Raw genomic sequence first — 21,414 nt, forward strand, 5'->3', positions numbered from 1 at the left:
CTTCTCCCTATGGGTATATTTTCAAGTCTGAACTCTTTGTTCACATTCCTGTAATTCCATTTTAGCATGTATACTCACATTAACTGTTAAATTTTTTTAAAAAGCCATCAATTTCTAACTGTTCTGGAAACACAGAAACTAACCAGCTACAAGTTTTCACAAAGCGATGTGGCCACCACATCTGACGTGCTGAATGCAGAGGAGATGGGAGTTCACATTGCTCATGGTGCTGAGACCAGGAGGGGTGGCAGAAAGGCACAGTGTTCTGACTTTCTTTCTTAGCTTTGTGATTGTGGGTCAACTATTCTCTTTGCAGTTCTTTCTCCTAATTTGTAAAGGGCAGATAGTTACCTACATTTTGGACGATTGCTAGAAAGATAAAAAATGTGGTGAATATGGTCTGCTAATATAGTGGCTCAAAAGAGCCTGGCAAGCTACCCGTGGCATACTCAATATGCCAAAAACAGTAACAATGATGGTCCTCATTCCCCTGACCCTGAAAGAGCCCCCAGTATGCCATCAGGCTACACTAGCACGTGACAGGGACGAATGGAGACATTACTGGTGCCTGCTCGAGTAAATCGATGAACAACGGGATGACAGTGATACAGTGAATAAAGTGGCTGGGACCCGGTGAAGGCTCAAAAGACACAAAATTCAACATTGACGTTAGCACCAGTTTAATTACATTGCTATTAATTTAGGATATTGCTTGTACTCCAAAGAAAAATGCTACAAAAATAAAACAAGATATATACAATAGAAAATGAAACTGGAATCAAAGTGTGTTGCCAAAGGAAAATAAATCAAGTAAACAAGTAAACAATGGAAAGCAGTAAAGAAAGGAAAAAGGTCAACTTAACTCAATGGAAAGTAGTAAAAGGTAAAAAAGGTAAAGGCCCTCCCGTTGTTTGTCGATTTGCTCGAGCGGGCCCAGAAACGTCTCCATTGGAGACTTTGTTGTTACTGTGTTTGGCATATCGAATACGTCACGGGGAGCTTGTCAGGCTCTGCCGTGCGGGCAAGATCCTCTCGGTAGCTTGCCGGGCTCTCCGAGAGGGGCGGAAGAATCGAACTCGGGTCAGCCATGTTGGCTGCGTGCAAGGCAAACGCCCTACCACTGTGCTATCGCTCCAGCCCATAATGGAATGTAGTAAAGGAAGAAATGAGGGACAAAAAGTTATTAGACACATAGAAAACAATATGAGAAAACAAGAGAAATAAACAAGAGAAAGCCTTTCACTAGCTACTCCCTTTAAATGTAAATGGATGCAATTCCCCAGTCAGAAGACACATTGAGAGAATGAATGGCTTAAAAAGCTGGACACAGAGATGAGAATGATAGTACAGTGAATAAGGCACTAGCCTTGTACATGGCCGACCTGGGTCAATCCCAGCACTCCATGAGTGATCCTTGAGTGCAGAGTCAGGAGAAAGCCTGAGTACCGCTAGGTTTGTCGCAAATTCCCCCCCACCAAAAAACAAGCAGGATCCAATTACTTTATATCTGAAAACGATTTACTTTCGAGTTAAGGCACTCATGTTGAAAACAAAAGAATAGATAAATGTATTCCTATATTAACATCAGAAAAAATAAATATTGAACAAAAATATGTTAAGAAAAAAAGATATTATATAATAATGGATCAATTGGGCTGGAGCGATAGCACAGCGGGTAAGGCGTTTGCCTTGCACGCAGCCAACATGGCCGACCCGAGTTCGATTCCTCCGCCCCTCTCGGAGAGCCCGGCAAGCTACTGAGAGTATCTCGCCCGCAGGGCAGAGCCTGGCAAGTTCCCCGTGATGTATTCAATATGCCAAACACAGTAACAACAAGTCTCAAAGTGGAAATGTTACTGGGCCCGCTCGAGCAAATCGATGAACAACGGGAGGACAGTGACAGTGACAATGGATCAATTAAAAAGATGACATAACAACTATAAATATCTATGTACTAAACATTACACCTCATAAATATATTAAGCACTGACTAAAAAAACTAAAGACAAGTAGATATGTACAATAACTGAAGACTTTGATATAGTAAGGAACAGAACAACCAGAGGGAGGTTAGTAAGGAAACAGGGGGGTTGAAGGACACCGTAAAGTGGTCAGACAGTTCTAAATAAAAAACACACAGGACCCTCTGCCGAGCTATAGGAGAGCACACATTTTTCTCAAGTGCACATCTTCAGGATAGATCAGGTGTTAGGTGACAATACAAGTCTTCATAAGTTTGAAAGACTAATCTTACAAAATATCTTTTCATCATAATGGAAAAAAAACCCAACAACCTACAAATCAATATCAGAAGAAAAACTAAAAAACAATAAAGTTCACAAACATGGAGAAGAAAACACATTTTGGGGGGGGGGTCACACATGGTGATGCATAGGGGTTACTCCTGGCTCTGCACTAAGGAATTACTCCTGGCAGTGCTCGGGGGACCATATGGGATGCTGGGAATTGAACCTGGGTCGGCTGTGTGCAAAGCAAATGCCCTATCCACTGTGCATGGCTTCAGCCCCAAAACCACATATTCTTTTTTTTTAAAAATTTTTAATAGTGAGAACATCATGAGGTACAGTTGCAGACTTACACACTTTTGTGCTTGGGTTTCAATTATACAATGATCAAATACCCATCCCTCCACCAGTGCCCATTTCCCAACACCACGGATCCCAGTATCCCTCCCACCCCCATCCCCCCTGCCTCTGTGGTAGGGCATTCCCTTTTGTTCTCTCTCTCTTATTGGGTGTTGTGGTTTGCAAAAGAGGCAATGGGTGACAATCATGTTTTGTCTATAGTCTACTTTCAGCATGCTTTTCCCATCCTGGGAGGATCCTCCCAAAACCTTTATTTGGTTTTCCCTTCTCTATCTGAGCTGCCTTTTCCCCTAGCATGTGTGGCTGGCCTCCAAGCCATGGAGTAAAATTCCTGGTACTAATCTCGGCCATTCTTGGGTGTTAGTCTCCTATTTTGTTACTTTATGTTCCCCAGATGAATGCAATCTTTCTATGTCTATCCCTTTCTTTCTGAGTCATTTCGCTTAACAGGATACTTTCCATGTAGTACCACTTGTATGTAAATTTCGTGACTTCGTCTTTTCTCACAGCTACATAGTACTCCATTGTGTAAATGTACCAAAGTTTCTTTAACCAGTCATCTGTTCTCAGGCACTCAGGTTTTTTCCAGATTCTGGCTATTGTAAAGAGTGCTGCAATGAACAAACAATAGCAGATGTCACTTCGACTATACTTTTTTGCCTCTCTGGGATATATTCCCAGGAGTGGTATTGCTGGATCAAATGGGAGCTCAATTTCTAATTTTTTGAGAATCATCCACACTGTTTTCCAAGAGGGCTGAACCAGTCAGCATTCCCACCAACAGTGAAGGAGTGTCTCTTTCTCGCCACATCCGCGCCAGCATCGGTTGCTTTTGTTCTTGTGGATATGGGGCAGTCTCTGTGGTGTGAAGTGATATCTCATTGTGGTTTTGATCTGCATCTCCCTGATGATTAATGATGTGGAGCATTTTCTCATGTGCCTTTTACCCATTCGGATTTCTTCTTTGAGAAAGTTTCTGTTCATTTCATTGCACCATTTTTTGATGGGGTTGGATGTTTTCTTTTTGTGGAGTTCAACCAGTACTTTGTATATCCTGATATTAACCCCTTATCGGATGTGTACTTGGCAAATATCCTTTCCCATTCTGTAGGATTCTGCACCTCAAAAGAAACAGTGACCAAACCACATATTCTTTAAAAGCTTATTTTAATATTTATTGTAGTTTAGTTAATATGACAGTAACAGAATTAACTTAAAAAAAAAAACTGTCATGCCAGCTAAGAATCTTGAGTATTCTCAGGCTCTCCAGGTTTGTATTTCCCTTTTATAATTGCTTTTTTTTCTCTTTTTAAAAAATAAGGTTTATGGATTTATCTTTTTTTGTTTTTGTGCCACAAAACAAATGCTTGAGGGTTATTCCTGGCTCTGTGCTCAAGATTCACTCCTGGTGGTGCTCAGGGGACCATACGGGATGCCAGGGATTGAAATCGGGTTGGCTGCATACCAGGCAAATGTTCAACCCACTCTACTATCACTCCAGTCTCAGGGCTAACATTTACAGTTTTGATGCACAAAGTTATTGCACATGACCATCACCAAAGTACCCTCCACCCTCCACCACCAAGTTACTTTTTGTCCAGTCTTTCTTCCCACAACCCTCTCCCCCCAGTGCTTGGTAAGGATTTAACCATTTGTATTGCCTATTCCCTTGTTTTCTTTCTCTATATGCCACATATTATTAAAAACTCTGGTATTTGTCCCCCCTCTGATTATTTTGCTTAACATGTTATCCTATAATTCCATCCAAGTTGCAGTAAACTGCAAGACTTCATCTTTTCTTTCACCTGCATATTCCTGTGTGTGTGTATATAAGCCATAACTTCTTCATTCATCTGTCATTTTGGTGGGATATTTTGTATATGCAAAATCAGGAATCACCTTTCTCCAATTATGATGAAATTCTGATCTCATATATATCTGTTTTGGATTTCACAGACTGGTTACAGGGACCATAGAGCTATCTTAAAGCCATCTTAATGCATTCTCAGTGTTCGTGCTGTGTTTACCTAAGACTGTTCTACATCCTGTTCTACATTTATTTATATTCTGGCTATTGTACTTTGCGCTGCAATGAACAGAGGTGTTAATGTCTTTATACTTTAGAAGTGGATACCAAGAAGTGGAACTGCTGGGTCACATGGAAGCTCTTACTGGAGAAGTGTCCACATTGTTTTCTCTAGAGGTTGAACCAGAAACATTCCCACCGACAATAAGGGTTCCTTTCCCACCCCATCCCCCTTTTATATCTCACCTATTAGTCCTTTATCTGATATCCAAATGAGATACTTTCTATGTGCAAATATTTCCTCCCTTTAACTATGGTGTCTTTTTAATTTAAGTCCATTACTTTCACCGTGCAAAACTTTTTTAGTTTGATATAGTCCCATTTGTATATTTTTTTGTTTTGTTTTATTTGCCAATGAAGTCAGGTCAACTATGAGGTTCATATCCTAGAGAGTTCTGCTTAAGTTTTTTTCAATGTATTTTATGAATTCTGGTTGAATCTCAAGGTCTTTAATCATTTTTAATGCTTTTTTGGTATGGTATAAAATAGTCTGTTTCAGTTCTTTGCATGTAGACATCCAGTTTTCTCAGCACCATTTGTTAAAGAAGCTTTTCTTACTCCACTTCATGTACCCAGTTAATTCTTTGTCATGGATTAACTGTCAATATATCTGAAGATTTATTTCTGGGCTCTCAATTCTACTTCATTGGCCTGAGTGTCATCTTTCCTACAACTATTAGGGTTTGATTATTATATCTTTAGAGCATATCTTAAAGTCAAGGAATGCGGTGGGGAGGCATTTGCTTTGCACAAGGCTAGCCGAAGTTCAACTGCAGCGCCCAATATGGTCCCCCGAGAACCATCAAGAGTAAGCCCTGAGTACTACCAGATATGGCCCAAACCCCACCTTGCCCAAGTGAATTATCTTTAAATAAATTAGTACATTAAAATCTTGATACATGATACACTAAATATTGAACTGGTAATATATTGAGCATAAATTAAAATTTCTTTTAATCTTAAAATAAATTTTCTTGAATTCATCTACTTATACATTTTATATGTTATTTTTAGAAACAAACTTTGTCACAAGCATGAAGAATGAGCATATGGAAAAACTCAAAGTCCTTGAAAGAAATATCTCTGTCATTACGCTAAGAAAAGCTACCAAAAGTTAAGAGACTTCAACTTTTATAAATTAATCCTTCATTTTACTTTGCAGGAGAATTTTAGAAGAAACGGCCAGAGAGGGAATAGACTTGGGGTCCCAATATGGAACCAAGAAAATAAATCTTGCTGGTAACTGGTTTCGTGGACTGCAGATAGGTATTTTTGATTTCTCCCTAACCCTTGCATTTCTAGAAACCTCCAGAAACTTTAAAGTGGATTCTCTTATCACACTTATATTCATATACAGTATTTGGCACACAAAATCAGTTATCACCTTTCTCCGATTATGCTGAAATTCCGATCTCAGATATATCTGTCCTGAACTTCACAGACTGGTTACAGGGATCATAGAGCTGTCTTAAAGTCATCTTGATGCATTCTTAGTGTTCATGCTGTGTTTACCTAAGACTGTTCTACATCCTGCCCTTTGGTCTGTGGCCTAGAATGAACATCATTTCAGTGGTATATCCAACCTCTTATCTCATGCTGAAAAGCAGCTATTGATTTTGTGAGAGGAAGGGGTGGAACTTTCCTTCCTTTCCATTTTACCTTCTCTTTCTCTCACATATCCACCTACTTTTCTGTCTAGTAGGCATCACTTCCAGCCTACACCAGGGGCTTTGGTCCTTTGTCAGTTTGGATGATTGATTTTCTTTTTTCCACAACAGGAAGCAATATTCCTTGCTTTTTATCAGTTTTCTTTAGGGAAATCCTCCAAGTTTCCCCAAACCCCAACATGACAGAAAAGCTCTGAGCTACTAAAGTTTGGCTGATTCAAAACAGTAAAAATCTACTTCTTTCTGATCTAGATAGACCAGCATCTGGTGGCAGAAGAGCAACAAACATAATAATGAGCACAGAAAGGTAATACTACTAACACTTATTTGGAGCAACAGTACAGTAGAAGTAACAGAGGAAATGGGTGGGGAAGGGAAAAAATTATAGGAAATTTATCACGGTCACGGTCCTCCCGTTGTTCATCAATTTGCTCGAGTGGGCCCAGTAACATCTCTATCATGAGACTTGTTGCTACTGTGTTTGGCATATCGAGTACTCACGGGTAGCTTGCCAGGCTCTGCCGTGCGGGCAAGATACTCTCGGTAGCTTGCCGGGCTCTCCAAGAGGCGTGGAGGAATTGAACTCGGGTCGGCCATGTTGGCTGCGTGCAAGGCAAACGCCTTACCCGCTGTGCTATTGCTCCAGTCCAGGAAATTTATAAACATACATATACAACCTACTATGACTATAGACCAGTTTTTCTTGATGACTATAATTCGAGAACTGGGAATCTGGCTCTAAATTCAGGGCTTTCCATCAGCTGGGTTTTTAAATGCCTCTGGCCAAATCCATCAAGTTAAGTCCTTGGAAAATAGCTCTAAAGTTCCAGCACTGCACTGCCCAGCACTGTTCTCCCATTGTTCAACAATTTGCTCGAGCAGGCACCAGTAACGTCTCACAACAAATCGTGTGGCTTGTTGTTACTGTGTTTGGAATATCGAATACACCACTGGTAGCTTGCCAGGCTCTGCCATACAGGCAAGATACTCTTGGTAGTTTGCAGGGCTTTCTGAGAGGGGTGGAGGAAACGAACTCGGGTCGGCCACATGCAAGGCAAACGTCCTACCTGCTGTGCTATCACTCCATCCCAGCTCTAAAGTTATAAAGGCAAATCTTCCTGAAGCTGGAGGACTCTATCTGCTCCCTCTTTTGATAGTCACCATCACCACAACCAACTGCATGAAACAATATCTATGGCACAGAAAGGGCTGTCACTTGGCAAAGAGGATGAGTCTACACTGATAGTGTACATTTTCACAGGTCTCCCTGGCTCTGATGGGCATGCTCATGTAAGACCGCCAGTTGGCTGAAAAGGTGGTATGAACCCAAGTAGCAAAGCAACTGGGTGAAAATGGCACTGACAGAATATCTAACCAGATTTCCAAGCCTAGGCCCTATATCCCCACTGTTGTGTGCCACTTGGCATAATAGAAAGAACCTCTGTCCTTTCCTCCTTTTGGGGAGAGAATTGTGGCTAAGCAAAGGTTAAGTTCTTAAGCATGAGCCAGTGAGGATGTGTAGAGATGGGATGTACTTTTGAAGGAGCAGAGCAGAAAGGCCACAAAACCATTCTTTGCTTCTTCCACACACGGAAGGTGGTAGGTGAGGGGAGAGACGTGAGCTGGAGCAGGACACTGAGACGGGTCAGTCTCCCTTCCCTACTTTATTCCCCGCCTGCCTTGCAGGGCACACAGGCTCTGAGCAGTGCCGCTAAAGGTACTCATGCTGGTGCTTAGCTCTTCACCTTGAACCAGTGGCACAGCCCTCAAATGCCGGCTCATGATTCTGCAACAAAGCCTGGGCTTCTGGCTTCATTGCCTGGTTTCTGTGAGTGTCAGCCTGAGTCTGGAACTACATAACCACACTGTCACAGTCACCATCACCTAGGGAGTACACTTCATGCCAAGTGGAGCAGGCACTGCAAGTCAGAGCTCAAGTCTCGGCATTCTCAGGGGAGAGAAGGGCACACAGCATGACAAGGTGAGTGGGGGTGGGGAGGGGCACAGGGATGACAGGTGCTAGGCTGAGCTCCAGAGAAGTGCACAGCAGGAAGATCTTTGCTCCGGTTAAATACACATTTCTGGGTGTAGCTCAAGTTCTGGGATTAAGCAGGAGTCTCATCCCTGAGATTTGGGCCACAAAGATTCTTTAAGAATCCATCACACTGATCATTGTAAGACTGAAACTCAACATGAAAGCTTTGTATCTGTATCTCATGGTGATTCAATTAAAATTAAAAAAAAAAAAAAGAATTCATCACGTAGAGGAATCTCCAAACTGTTTTTCTAGCAGATGTTTTTTTACCAACATAGAGAATGGGTTCCTCTTTCCCTGCATCCCCACTAAAACAGTTTCCAGTCATCTTGTTATATGCCATTCTCACTGAAGTGACAAAACATATGGAGATTTTTCAAAAAGGTAAGAACAGGGGGCCAGAGATGTGGTACAGTGGGTAGGGTGCTTGCCTTGCACATGGCTGACTGGAGTTCAATCCCTGGCATCCCATATGGTTCCCCTTAGCACTTCCAGAAGAATTCCTGAACGCAGAGCCAGAAGTAATCCTTAAGCATCACTGGGTGTGCCCCCAAAATAAATTTTAAAGAAAAGTAAAAATAGGATTCTCATATGATCAATGAACCCACTTCTTGACATCTATCCTTAAAACAAAATAAAATAACACATAAAGATATATGTACACTTATGTTCTAGCAGAGCTTAGTATAATCGCCAGGATTTTAAAACAACCCAAGTTTCCAGAAGTATATGAATGGATAGAGAAACTGTGGCACACATACACAATGGAGTGCTATAAGTTGTAAGAAATGATGAAATACATCTTGCTGTCATGTGCATGGAACTGGAGATCATGTTAAGCAAAATAAGTCAGAGGGAGAAAGACTGATAACAAAGGGTCTCACTTATCTGTGCAATAGAGAAAAACAAAGCAAGGGAATAGACACTGATGAATAATGATAAACCCTTGGCCTTGGGCTATAGAACTGATTCACAAACAGTGGTGGGGAGCCATCGAGGGGAGCGGAGGGGTGTGAAGATCCAACTAGCGGTGACAAAAGGGCAGTTGTGGAAAGTCACGGGTACTTCGGTGGTGATGAGATAACTTTGTACATCAAAACCATAAACAATAACAAGATTGTAATCATAATGCCAAAATATAATAAAAATAAACAGGAAGATTTTTTTACGAGAGAATTCATCTAGGAGATTTCCTGCATCTGTGTTGGGCCCGCCTACCTGAGCTCTGCACACTCAGCACAGCTGCCCAGATCGCAAAATGTACCTGCAAACCTGTGTGTGGGCCAAAGCACTGTTAAGAGCTGTGCTTGAAAGACATGGAGAACTGGCCTCCGTGAGACTTCACCAAGGAACTGAGTAGCGGGAGGCTGGAGAAACTAAACAGGATGCTTCTTTTACAAAGGCTGCTTCTGTACTCCTTTTTTTTTTAATCTTGAAAATTATTTTCCAAGGAAAGACCAGTGGCAAAAGGGAATTTATAAGCTCCATGAACACTGATGGGGGTAAGGGGAAGCCAAGAGAATAAATGCTCATGAACACTTTACTAATGTCTATTGATAGATTCAACTATTAATGAAATATATTTCACTGGAGATTTTGAAAAGGATATTTAACTTAAAGCACAACCAAGAGTGAGAAAAGCAACCATTCAGTGGAGCGTGCAGGTATTTTGCTTCCTTCCTCACTTCTTAATGATGTAGGAGTAGAGAGTGAGCCCTTAGGGCTGTCCGGCTGCATCAGTCTCTGTTCCCAAGCCTGCTTGGGGTCCACCACTGCCATCCATGACCATGAAGGACCTTCTGTGGAAAGTTCTTTCCCTCTACATCTTCATGTGAGCACATCTCTCTGGTCCTTCAAAATTTATCTCAACTTCTCCCAGTATTACTGCTATTACACAGTCCATTTTCGCAGGGAAGGGAATTGGGGTTTGGGGGACATACTGGGTGATGTTCAGGAGATACTCCTAACTTTGTGCTCAGAATTTACTACTGGGACCATGTAATGCTGGGAATAAAATCTGGGTCAGCTACATACAAGGGAAGTATCTTAATCCTTATACTATCTCTGGCCCCTGTATAGCACATCTTTATTTGAATATATTTTGTCACACCTAACACCATCTTCCTGACACTATATTTACACAGATCCATTACATAATAGCTAACATTATATTTTACTGTGTTCCATGAATTATAAACATCAGCTTTTGTTTTTTATATGCATTAAACTTCATTATATGTAGCTTTATAGGGCTGATATTATTATTCCCATTTTACTTATTTTGGTTTTGGGGCCACACTCGGTAGTGCTCAGGACTTACTCCAGGCTCTGCTCTCAGGGCCCACGCTTGGCTGGGCTTGAGGGGCCATATGGATTGCTACAGAACGAACCCAGGTTGTTCACATGCAAGACAAATGTCTTACCCACTGTACTGTCTTTTCAGTCCCTGATTATGCCCATTTTAAAGATGTTAACACTAAGACCCTGAGAGAGATGATTCAATGAGGTTTGTCCAAGAAATTGCTGAGTTAGCAACTGACCAAACTGGGATTCTACCAGTGTAAAAGCATCATAAAAAAAATTAAAATTAAAATTACCATGAGGTACTATTATTTATTGCATGGCAGAGCCTGGCAAGCTACCTGTGGTGTACTTGATATGCCAAAAACAGCAACAATGACGGTCCTCATTCCCCTGACCCTGAACATGACAGGGATGAAGACAGGGATGAATGGAGATGTTACTGGCGCCCGCTCAAGCAAATCGATGAACAATGGGATGACAGTGATACAGTGATATTGGTAAAGGTAAAGGTAAAGGCCCTCACGTTGATCATCGATTTGCTCGAGCGGGCCCAGTAACGTCTCCACTGGAGACTTTGTTGTTACTGTGTCTGGCATATCGAATACTCTCGGTAGCTTGCCGGGCTCTCCGAGAGGGGCGGAGGAATCGAACTTGGGTCGGCCATGTTGGCCGCTTGTAGGCGAATGCCCTACCCGCTGTGCTATCACTATTATTATTTATTAAAATGGTCAAGAGGCAAAAGTTGAGAATACCAAGAATATGGAATTAAGGGCTGGAAGATAGTACAGTACACTGCCTTGCACACAGGTGATCTGGGTTTGATCCCTAGTTATGGTCAACCAAGCACCTCCAGGAGTGATCCTTGAGTCCAGAGGCAGAAGTGAGCCCTGAGCATCATAGGGTGTGGCCCAAAATGTTTTAAACAATTCTAAGAAAAGAATATAGAATAATTAGAACTTCCACACACTTTTGATGGGAGAATAACCTGGTAGAGTCATTTTAGAAATCACTTTGGCAGTTTCTGATAAAGTTAAACACCATTTGACCTATCTAAGTATTTATACCCATAGGAAATAAAGATATATGCCCCATCTGAAAGAGGAAACCTCAGTTTCCCCTTACCAGTGAGAGAGGAAGCTAGTTTTCTCTCTCAAGATATTCTATCTCTCCCTTAACCATTTGACACACATTCCACCCCCAAGGTCCTGTCTTCCTGGAGACATTCCTGGGGTTTCCCAGGAACATAAAATTCTGCCCTGAAGTCTCCGCTGATAAGGAAACTAAGATAATAGGCTATTGGGGCTGGAGCAATAGCACAGCAGATAGGGCATTTGCCTTGCACGTGGCTGACCCGGGTTCGATTCCCAGCATCCCATATGGTCCCCCGAGCACCACCAGGAGTAATTCCTGAGTGCATGAGCCAGGAGTGAACCCTGTGCATCGCTGGGTGTGACTTAAAAAGAAAAAAAAAGTTAATAGGCAATTATGTCCAGACAGATCGACTAGCTAGACATCCCTGCAATTTTCTGGCATCTTTTGTAAACCCTTGTCAACTGATAAGGAAAGCAAGGAACCTTTAAAAGGGCACACACAAAACTCCAAGGTCCTCTCCACTTGGGGAGCTTCTTTTCTTTCCTCTTCTACTTTCCAATAAATGTTCCTACTTTCCAACTCTGAGTCTGAGCATCTTTATTACTCAGTGTTTTCATTCTTCATTCTTTCTTTCATTCTTCACCTGAGAATCGTGAACTAACAGAGACCTGCCACTGCTGCTTCTGCCTCATCTGTATCACATCCAAATTACTCACATGCAAGTATCTAAAGCAACTTCACTCATAACTGTCATATGTCTATATGATCCATATGTTCACATTATGGTATAGCCACCAAATGTAGCCAAACAAGATGAACAAATTACTAGCATACTATGGAACAAAGGCATCTTGAATTCATTTTAAGATGCTGGACTCCACAAGTTATATGCAATATGATGCCATTTCTATGACAGTCCAGAAAAGGCAAAAACTACAAAGAAAGAAACCATTGAGCTGTTGCCAAAGACCAGACTGTAGTGCTGACCACCAAGGGGCAGGAGATAATTGCTTACAATGAGGAGAATACTGTCTTGATGCCATGGTAGTAGTAAAGATCTGCCCAAAGTCAAACAACTATGAATTGAAAGGGGTAAATTTTATGGTATGTAGAGCTTGACATTTAAAAAAATTCTTTGAAGACAGGGTCATAGACCAGCAAACTCACTTAATCCAAAGGTTTTCTGCCACTTCCAGCAGGTGCAAGGATATGGCTCGGTGGTGGAGCACCTGTACCCTGCATGCGTGAGACGCAGCGTGGATCTTGGGTACCTCTCGGTTCCCTCCCCTGAGTACCATCTAGACTAGCTCTGGGGGTACCCTGAGCACTGCCGTGGGTATAGTTCTTAAAACAAAACTATTTCTAAATGATTTTTGATCAAGTCTAGTAAACAGAAGAATATGCTAAGCTAAAAGTCACTGCTATTCAATTTCCTTATTGATTTTTGACTGACAGCTTAATGTGAAAAGAACAGCCAGTTACAGATGATCAAGCAGAGGCAGACAGAGCTAAACACCAATGCTGAAGGGCTTGCTCTCCCCAGCACGCAGTAGCCACCAACCTTAGTAAGTTCCTTGATCTTTTGTTCAGCGACCTCAATTTGACAAGTAGTTGGGGTTGTCTTCTCATTGTCATCATCTGGTGGAAAACATTCCCATATGCTTTAAATATAAAATAAGATAAATGTCAAAACTTGCTGTGCTTAGGAACTAGGGCAATAGTACAGTGGGTAGGTGCTTGTCTTGCAAGTAGCCCACCTGGGTTCCACACTCAGCACTCCATATGGTCCCCTGAGCCCACCAGGAGTCATCCCTGAGTGCAGAGCCAGGAGGAAGCCTTGAGCACAGCCAGAAGTGACCCTCTCTCCCCAAGCAAAACCAAAACAAAACCTGCCATGTTTAGGACAGGGAGTATGCAATAAAGCAGTGCTGAGGATCCAGGGTGCTGAGCTGTAAGAAGGCACATATCGCTCGCACACCTGCTGGGAGAGTATGATCTTACTGCTCTTCGCAGTCCTGCAAGCAGTCACCAAAGGAGGTGCCTCAGCCAGATCACTGAGGCCAGATTGCAAGGACTCCCGGGGAGCAGGAAGGGATGTCTGGCTTCCCTCAAACTCCTCGGTCCCGAGGAGTGGAACTGACATCACGGGTACAGCAGCACTGCTATGTCTCCTACAGCATCAAACACGGGAGAGGGACATCCAAGAGTGATGGAATGTCCTCTAGGCCAGCAGGCACTCTGACCACTGTACTCTCTCCTTTACCCATTACCTAGTGTAGGACCTGGTGGGTAGCCATATTAAAAGACATGGATCAGAGTGAAGTAGAATGGATAGGGCACTTGCTTTGTTTGTAGCTGACCCAGATTGCATCCCAAGCATTTCATATGTGCCCCCCCCCCCCCCCCGCCCCATGCAAGCACCTCCAGGAGTAATTCCTGAGTGCAGAGCCAGGAGAACCCCTGAGCACCACAGGGTGTGGCCCTAAAACAGAAAAAAGAAAAGGAAAGAAAAGAAAAGAAAAAAGATTCTCTGTGTTTCTGGAAGGCAATTTGGCATGGATTTGTGTTTCAGATGTCCACACCCTTTGACCCGGCAGCAGGCATTCTCCGAATTAGCTTCTTCTCTTCTTTTTGGGAAAGTCAGAAGCATCAGCCTCCTGCTCACGGGAAGGAAAGCAATGCAGAGACCTCCCATTTCTTGCTTTTTTATACAAGAGGAGCACGTGCTACCAAGAAAATAGCACCTTGACTTAAAAGACTACATTTTAATAATGGGAGCTGGGGTGATAGTACAGAGCCTAGAATGCATGCCAGGCAGCCCTGGTTCCATTAACCAGAACCACGTGGCCCCTAGAGCATTGATGGGTGAAGGCCCGGAGGCCCCAAACACTGCCAGGGTAGCCCCAGCAAGCAACATACCCTCAGCACCAGCATTGAATCATCCGGCTTGCTTGGCTGTATATTACCAGGAAAGGCACCCCAGGTCTCCTGCACACTACTTGGGAGGTCCTTTACCTCCCCAAAAGATGGACTTGCGATGTGGTCCTGCACCTAGTAGTCCCACATGTGGTCCCACAACAATAGCAAAAATCAAAGGAAAAAAGGCTTTTAGTATCAAGTGATTTTTTTTTCTTTTCGGGTCTTACAATGCTCAGGGGTTATTCCTGGCTCTGCACTCAGTAATTACTCCTGGTGGTGCTCGGGGGACCATATGGGATGCTGGGAATCAAACCCGGGTCGGCTGCATGCAAGGCAAACGCCCTACCCACTGTACTATCACTCCAGCCCCCAAATGATGTATTTTTTTTAAAATGAGACATCAAGAGAAGAGTGTTCTGTGTACTTCAAAGTACTGTTTTCTCCGATGAACCTCGTTTAATCCCTTTATACAGAGGTCCCACCCAGTGTGGCAACAGGGCCACTCTAGGCAACGTTTGGTGCCAGAGACTGAACTGAGAATCTTGAATATTCCTGGCATGTAACCCCAAGCAGCACCATCTCCTCAGTCCTTCTTTAATTGTTTATTGGGGGGGAGGGGTGGAGAGGGAGGGCATATCGAGGAGTGCTAACAGTGGTGCTCAGGGGACCATGTGGTGCCAGGGCTCCAGTACGCAAATCATGTACTTCAAAGCAGCTCTTTCTCTGACCTTCCATTTACTTTTTAAGGAAAAGAAGAAAAGCAATACATAAGTACATCACCTCTTCTGGATAGTGAGGGGTCAACTTCTACACCTTTTTCATAAGGGGTGCCACCATTCAAGAAGAGTTCATAGGTTCTACAAAAGCACAAAATATCATTATGAGACATATCACGGGCATTTGGTAACACGAGAATAGGAGTGATAAACACTTTAGCACAGATAATCACAAACGAGGCTTTCTATGATGAAAACTGTTGATTCCTTTGTGAGCTAAGAGACTAGTTAATAAAACTTTTCTTATTTATGAACTATAAAAAATTGATTTTCCACACCTTAGTTTTGACTTAATGACATGTTAAAGCACATGTGAATATGCTATGTTTTTATACATTTCAAGTATTTTTAAAAGTGCTTAATAATTTTAAATAGGGCTATTATGAATTGAATTGATATTGTTCCTTAAAATATGAAAGTAGGGCCCAAAAGAGAGCCACTTTGGTTGTGAAGAGAAGGTGCAGTTACAGTCTATCTACTATCCTACAACTTGCTTTTTTATATAATGGACCTTGGAAATGTTTCTCTGTCGATACATAGAGGCACACCTCATTTAAAAAGGAGCTGCAATTTTACTTTTAGAAAGACAAGAGCAGATAAATATATTTTATTACCACTTAAATACTACTCAAAATTCAGAACATTATTAGAAATGAGAAGCATAAGCATCCTGGTGACTCCATCCATTGTGTGGTAGTGGCGCCTGAGCACCCACCCACTTCTGCTGGTGACTTCACCCAGCAGAGCGCAGTTAGGACTTTGACCTCTGCCCCAGGAAGGAGGCCACACCCATGCCCATGGGGTCAGAGGAGGCCAAGGTGGCATGGAACATTAACTGAGCTAATCTCACCATAAACCTTTGTGGCAGTAACTGTAATACTCCATTCTAAAGATGAGGGAGGGGCCGGGGAAATGGCATGGGGGGAAGGCGCTTGACTTTCATGCAGCCAACCAGGGTTTGATCCCACATACCCATATGTTCCACAGAGTCAGGGAATAGGGGTAAGCCTTGAGCTTGGTTTGGGTATGGGTATTTTTTGAACCCCCAAAACCAAAACAACAACAACAACAACAACAAAAGAGACAAGAGAAATGGAAGCTCGGTGACATTATGGAGCCTGCTCACAGTACCAAGGACAGAGCCTGATGAGAACCAGAGGGTTTTCACTGAACCTGGGATGAATCACCAGTTATTCACTGTCCTTCGCAGCTCCTCTGTGATTCTTATATATTTCCCAGACTTGGATTGTTTGTGTGCACCTATTCCAAAAGTTTGCTAATTTCCTTATTAGTTTTTGAGGACTCTTTTAATATTAGCAGTAGTAATCTATTATTTATATACTGCAAATATTTATTATTAGTCTGCCCTTTGATCTTAAAAGTTAAAGATGTTAACAAGAGCTACCATTACAATTTCAATGTATTGTCTACACAATAAAGGCAGAGGCACAGATGTGGAAGACTGGACTTGGCTTTCCAATTCTTGGGAGAGAATCAGGCCGTTTTGGTGTTGCGAAATGTGCTCATACCAGAAAAATAAATTTTAAGAAAGAACTACTGAAGGGATGTTCTTAGCAGCAAGCCAGCATAAATATCTTTTTAAGTAATTGTGCAGGGGCCGGAGTGAGAGCACGGCAGGTAGGGAGCTTGCCTTGTGTGTAGCCAACCTGGGTTTGATCCTCAGCATCACACATGATCCCCTGAATACCACCAGGAGTGATCCCTGAGCACAGAGACAAGAGTAACCCCTGAGTAGTTGGGTATGGCTCCAAAACCAAAAAATTTAATAATAATAATAAATTCAGTATGTCTCATTTCTTCCTTTTTTGGATAAGATGGCATGCTGTTTTTATACACTGTCCCAAAGTAGTAAATCAACACAAACCACAACAACTCTGTCTTCAAGTTACTGAACTGCAAACAGAACCTATGTTCTCCAAACATGAAGTATCAAGAATCTGAAAAACTCAATTTCTATACAATCACTTATTAAGAAGAAATATGCAGCTAACTTACTTTGCTGGGATAGGAATTCCACTGTCATCAAAAAGTTTAAGAAACACCCAGCCACAACTCAGTTCTCCTCTTTCACCAGTTGACTAGGAAATAGAAAGGTACACAAAACTTAATACTTGAGCCAGTCAAGTTTATAAGTAGTTACCAAATCTTTCCAAAGGAACAAAATTCTTGTCCGTTTTTATTCACCTTTAGAACTACAACATTGTAACAAGAAAATTAAATGAAACTCATTTATACTAACAGGTCAAATGAAGGGGCTATCAAATTAATGTACAAATTACAGTCTTTAAGTACTTAAAATAAAAATAATTCTGTTAAAATGTTTCTGAATAGCCCTAACGTCTGATGCTATGTTTATTACTACTACTATTGTTTATTGAATATAAATATCTTGTGGAATGATCTCAAGTCCATCAATATCAATTATGAGGCTTTGTTTCACCAAGAAATAGCACGTTCAAATAAAACATTCAGAGGCCTTTTGGCTCAGTACTTTACTGCCACAACAACTTCCAGAGGTTTCTGGATCTGTTTTACACAGTCACACTCCTTAAAGAAATGAAAATGGGGCCAGGGAAATGGTTCAAAGAGCTGAGCATAGGTTCTACCCCTGGCACCACATGGTCTCCTGGACACTGCCAGGAATGACATCTTAATACTGAGCCAGGAGCAGCCCCTGAACCCCATTGGGTATCTCCTACCCCCCACCCAGCAAAAAAAAAAGCTAAAAGAAAAAAGATATATCCTGGAACTGTGATCAGCAGTATAAGTTTTGCCTGTACAGGGCCCCAAGCTCAACCCCCAGTTCTGCATGCCCCACGGACCTCTTAGGGTTCACCCCAGTGGGCTCTGGCACAGCTACCCCTGAGCAGTGCTGCGCTGCCAGGCCCAGCACTCAACAGCCTGGCATGATCTGCTAAGTGGACGGGACCGGGGTGAGGGCCCAGATTCCCTGAACACTGCTTGGAGCCTCTCTCTACATTCAGAAAAGAAAAAGAAAGAAAAAGAAAGAAAGAAAGGAAACGATAACACAGTGTAATTCCATTACTGTCATAATAAGTGGTTCTTTGGCTTTCTTCACAGCCAAATATGCATACATTTTCTCAAGGTTTTATTAGAATGTGGAAACATTTCATTACCATCACAGATGCCACCCACTGGTTCCATCACCTATACACAAAAACCAATCCATCTCTCTGATGCTCACTTTATAAAAATTATCACTCCAGCTTCTCTTAATTAGAACCCTGCTTACAAGGTTAAATGTATTTTGACACTTTGGGAAAGAGGTAAATCCCATCTCTATGGGATGCCATACAGATTTTTTAATTTTTTAATCACTTTCTGCTAGTCCTGTCTCTTTAAAATCTTTATTCTATAAAAGAGTGATGGTTCTTTTAGCTATAAAATAAAATCAATGCACTTTCATTCTAAACACTAATGAATGTTTCATTCTAAACATTCACTACACAGAAAATTAGAAACACGGCCCTTCTCATTTTTCAAGGAATTAAAATTCAGTTACATGTAAAATGCTTGATTATTTTACTTGCAAATAGTGCTCAGTACTTTACTTCTCTTTTAACTGATATGTCAGAAAACTTTTGTCTTTCAAATGACATACATTACGAATATAAGAAATTCCGAGTTCAAATAATATTCCAAGATCCGGAGATGAAGAATTAGACCTGACAAAACAATCACCATCAAGCAAACAGGGCAAAATGCCAGTAACCTGAAACAAGAGAGAACCAAAAGTCACCCAAAAATTCCAAATGGGAGGGAAGTTTCAGCTGTATCTACCTGTCAATGCTTCCTAGATAAATGTGCTTTTAAGGAAACAAAAAGCAGACAGCTTTCTTCATCCCTACCACTTATTTGATATTTTCAACCTTAACATTTGTGCTGAAGAGAAATAGCTTTACCTTCACTTACTCTTTGCTTACAATAGAGCTTAATGTGAAACAAGTGTTGGACTCAGATACTATTTATAAACAGAACAAAAATGAAAGTCTATATACACATTTGCTCAATTTTACTGAGAGTGCCTTGTCAAATTTCTTTTGCTTTCCTTTTTGTTTACTCCCTTCTCTCTCCCTAGGCCACTATGCCCTCTTTCTTGCCTATAAAATCTTATCCAACCTTCAAGGTCTAGTTTCTTGATGGAGCCTAAGGACTAGAATCAATTTCTCCCTTCTTGGGGCACGCACAGCCCTTGGAGTCCTGTAACCATTACATTCCACCCGTGTGAGAGGCACGCTCACTACACACCTCAGAGCACTATTCTAGGAACCCCTGAGAGCAGACTTAGAGGGGCCTGCTATAGTTCAGATACAGAACCAGTGTCTCAAGATGCTCAGGCCAATAAGTCAGTCTGCTGAAGTTTATACAATGCTATTTCAAGAAGTAATCCCATAATATACATGAAACTGTAGAATATAAAAGGAGTAAAAACTACTTTTTAAAATAGGATTCAAAGTCTAGACAGCCCAGCCAAAATTGACATCTTCTAAGGAAACCTATAGTTTTACTTTTAATTTGTACATGAATGGTGTATCATGGGCCGAGGATAATGTTGTCATACATGTGTGTGTTTCCTCCCTAACGACACTGAAATGCCCACATTACTTAGGGAAAATGCCTTGCACCTAACAGATGCCTCATTTCATTCAATAAAATAACACATGCTAATTATCTGTCCTTCAAATAGTTTGTTTTATGTCTAAGAAAACATTAGGGAATTTGAATCTCAGCCCTTCACACACATAGAGATGTTACATCAGAATTGTTAAGTGTTGTGTCAAAATACAAGCAGCAGACAGCTCGAAGCTCCTGGGGGCTTCAGGAGTGCAGAGACGTTTAGCACACAGGGAGGGGCTGGGCCTCCAATGCCCACTCTGCCCTCTCACCAACCTCCATCTTGCTGCAATATCTTCTGATGCAGTAAAAGGAAGGGTAATGATGGGTTCTTAGCTTTCAATAACACAAAGGAATTATTGTGGGCAGGAAGTAAATACTAAAAATGCAAGCCATAGAAAGAAGGCAAGAACAACAACTATTAAAACTTTATAATGAAAAGACCAAGACGTCCTTGTTTTTACTGGCACCTATGGAATACTGACTCAGTGACATGGGACCACCTAACCACATTCTGGTCTTTTTTTTGTTCGAATCTTAACAGTTCTTGGGCGTAATGCACCAACCAGTCCCCTAGCACTATGTCCGATGTGATCTGATAAATAACATTGTTCCCATTAGCATAATTGGATATTTCATGTTTGAACAACTTCCTTATTTTTATTCTTCAATTTCTCTTTCATCAAAGGTCTTTTTCTAGACTGAACTCTGAAATACACCAAATGGGATGATTCATAGGAATTATAACTATGGTGAGTCATAAATATGGATAACTTTTTATCAAAGTTCTCAATGAACATTCAAGACTCTAAAGATGCCTATACAGTTCATCCATTCTGCACTAAACATGAATGGCACTTAAAGAGAATACTCTGACTACCTCATCATAGTACTCAACAGGAGGAAAAAGTTCATCTTATAATCTTTTTTCTCACAACTGACTTACCTGGGGAGAAAAAGTCCACGTTTTGGGCTTTTTGGGCTGCCATGTGGCTCTGACCGTATGAATGTTGCTCAGGACCTGAAATGAGATTTTCCACTCGAACTCCTTGAACCAATACAACCTCTACATCCCAAATAGTCAACAGGGTGACACTAGGTGAGATTTTTCACTTTTTATTTTGTACATTTCTGTAATTTTCTTTCTAAATCAAATATATATAAATTTAATTAAAAACATGTCAGCAATTTACTGACAAAATAATGAAAGACCTTCTAAAATGAACTCAGACCCAGATCTTTGTGCTCATAATAAACTCAATTAAATTAAATA

General features: G+C 41.5%; 1 protein-coding gene across 2 annotated transcripts in view; it reads right to left on the reverse strand.

The window, feature by feature from the left end:
- The window catches only part of NPHP1 (nephrocystin 1), a 57,528-nt gene that overhangs the window by 8,636 nt on the left and 27,478 nt on the right, over positions 1 to 21,414 (reverse strand). For both annotated transcript variants that reach the window (XM_056124383.1, XM_056124374.1), the window contains exons 12-16: positions 21,088 to 21,162; positions 19,129 to 19,239; positions 17,502 to 17,584; positions 15,490 to 15,566; positions 13,352 to 13,451 (exon numbers count right to left, since the gene is read on the reverse strand). In XM_056124383.1, the coding sequence (XP_055980358.1) occupies positions 13,352 to 13,451; positions 15,490 to 15,566; positions 17,502 to 17,584; positions 19,129 to 19,239; positions 21,088 to 21,162 (446 nt within the window). The remainder of the gene's footprint in view (positions 1 to 13,351; positions 13,452 to 15,489; positions 15,567 to 17,501; positions 17,585 to 19,128; positions 19,240 to 21,087; positions 21,163 to 21,414) is intronic.

Source organism: Sorex fumeus, unplaced genomic scaffold, assembly GCF_029834395.1.
Source record: "Sorex fumeus unplaced genomic scaffold, SorFum_2.1 ptg000006l, whole genome shotgun sequence".
Classification (NCBI taxonomy): domain Eukaryota; kingdom Metazoa; phylum Chordata; class Mammalia; order Eulipotyphla; family Soricidae; genus Sorex; species Sorex fumeus.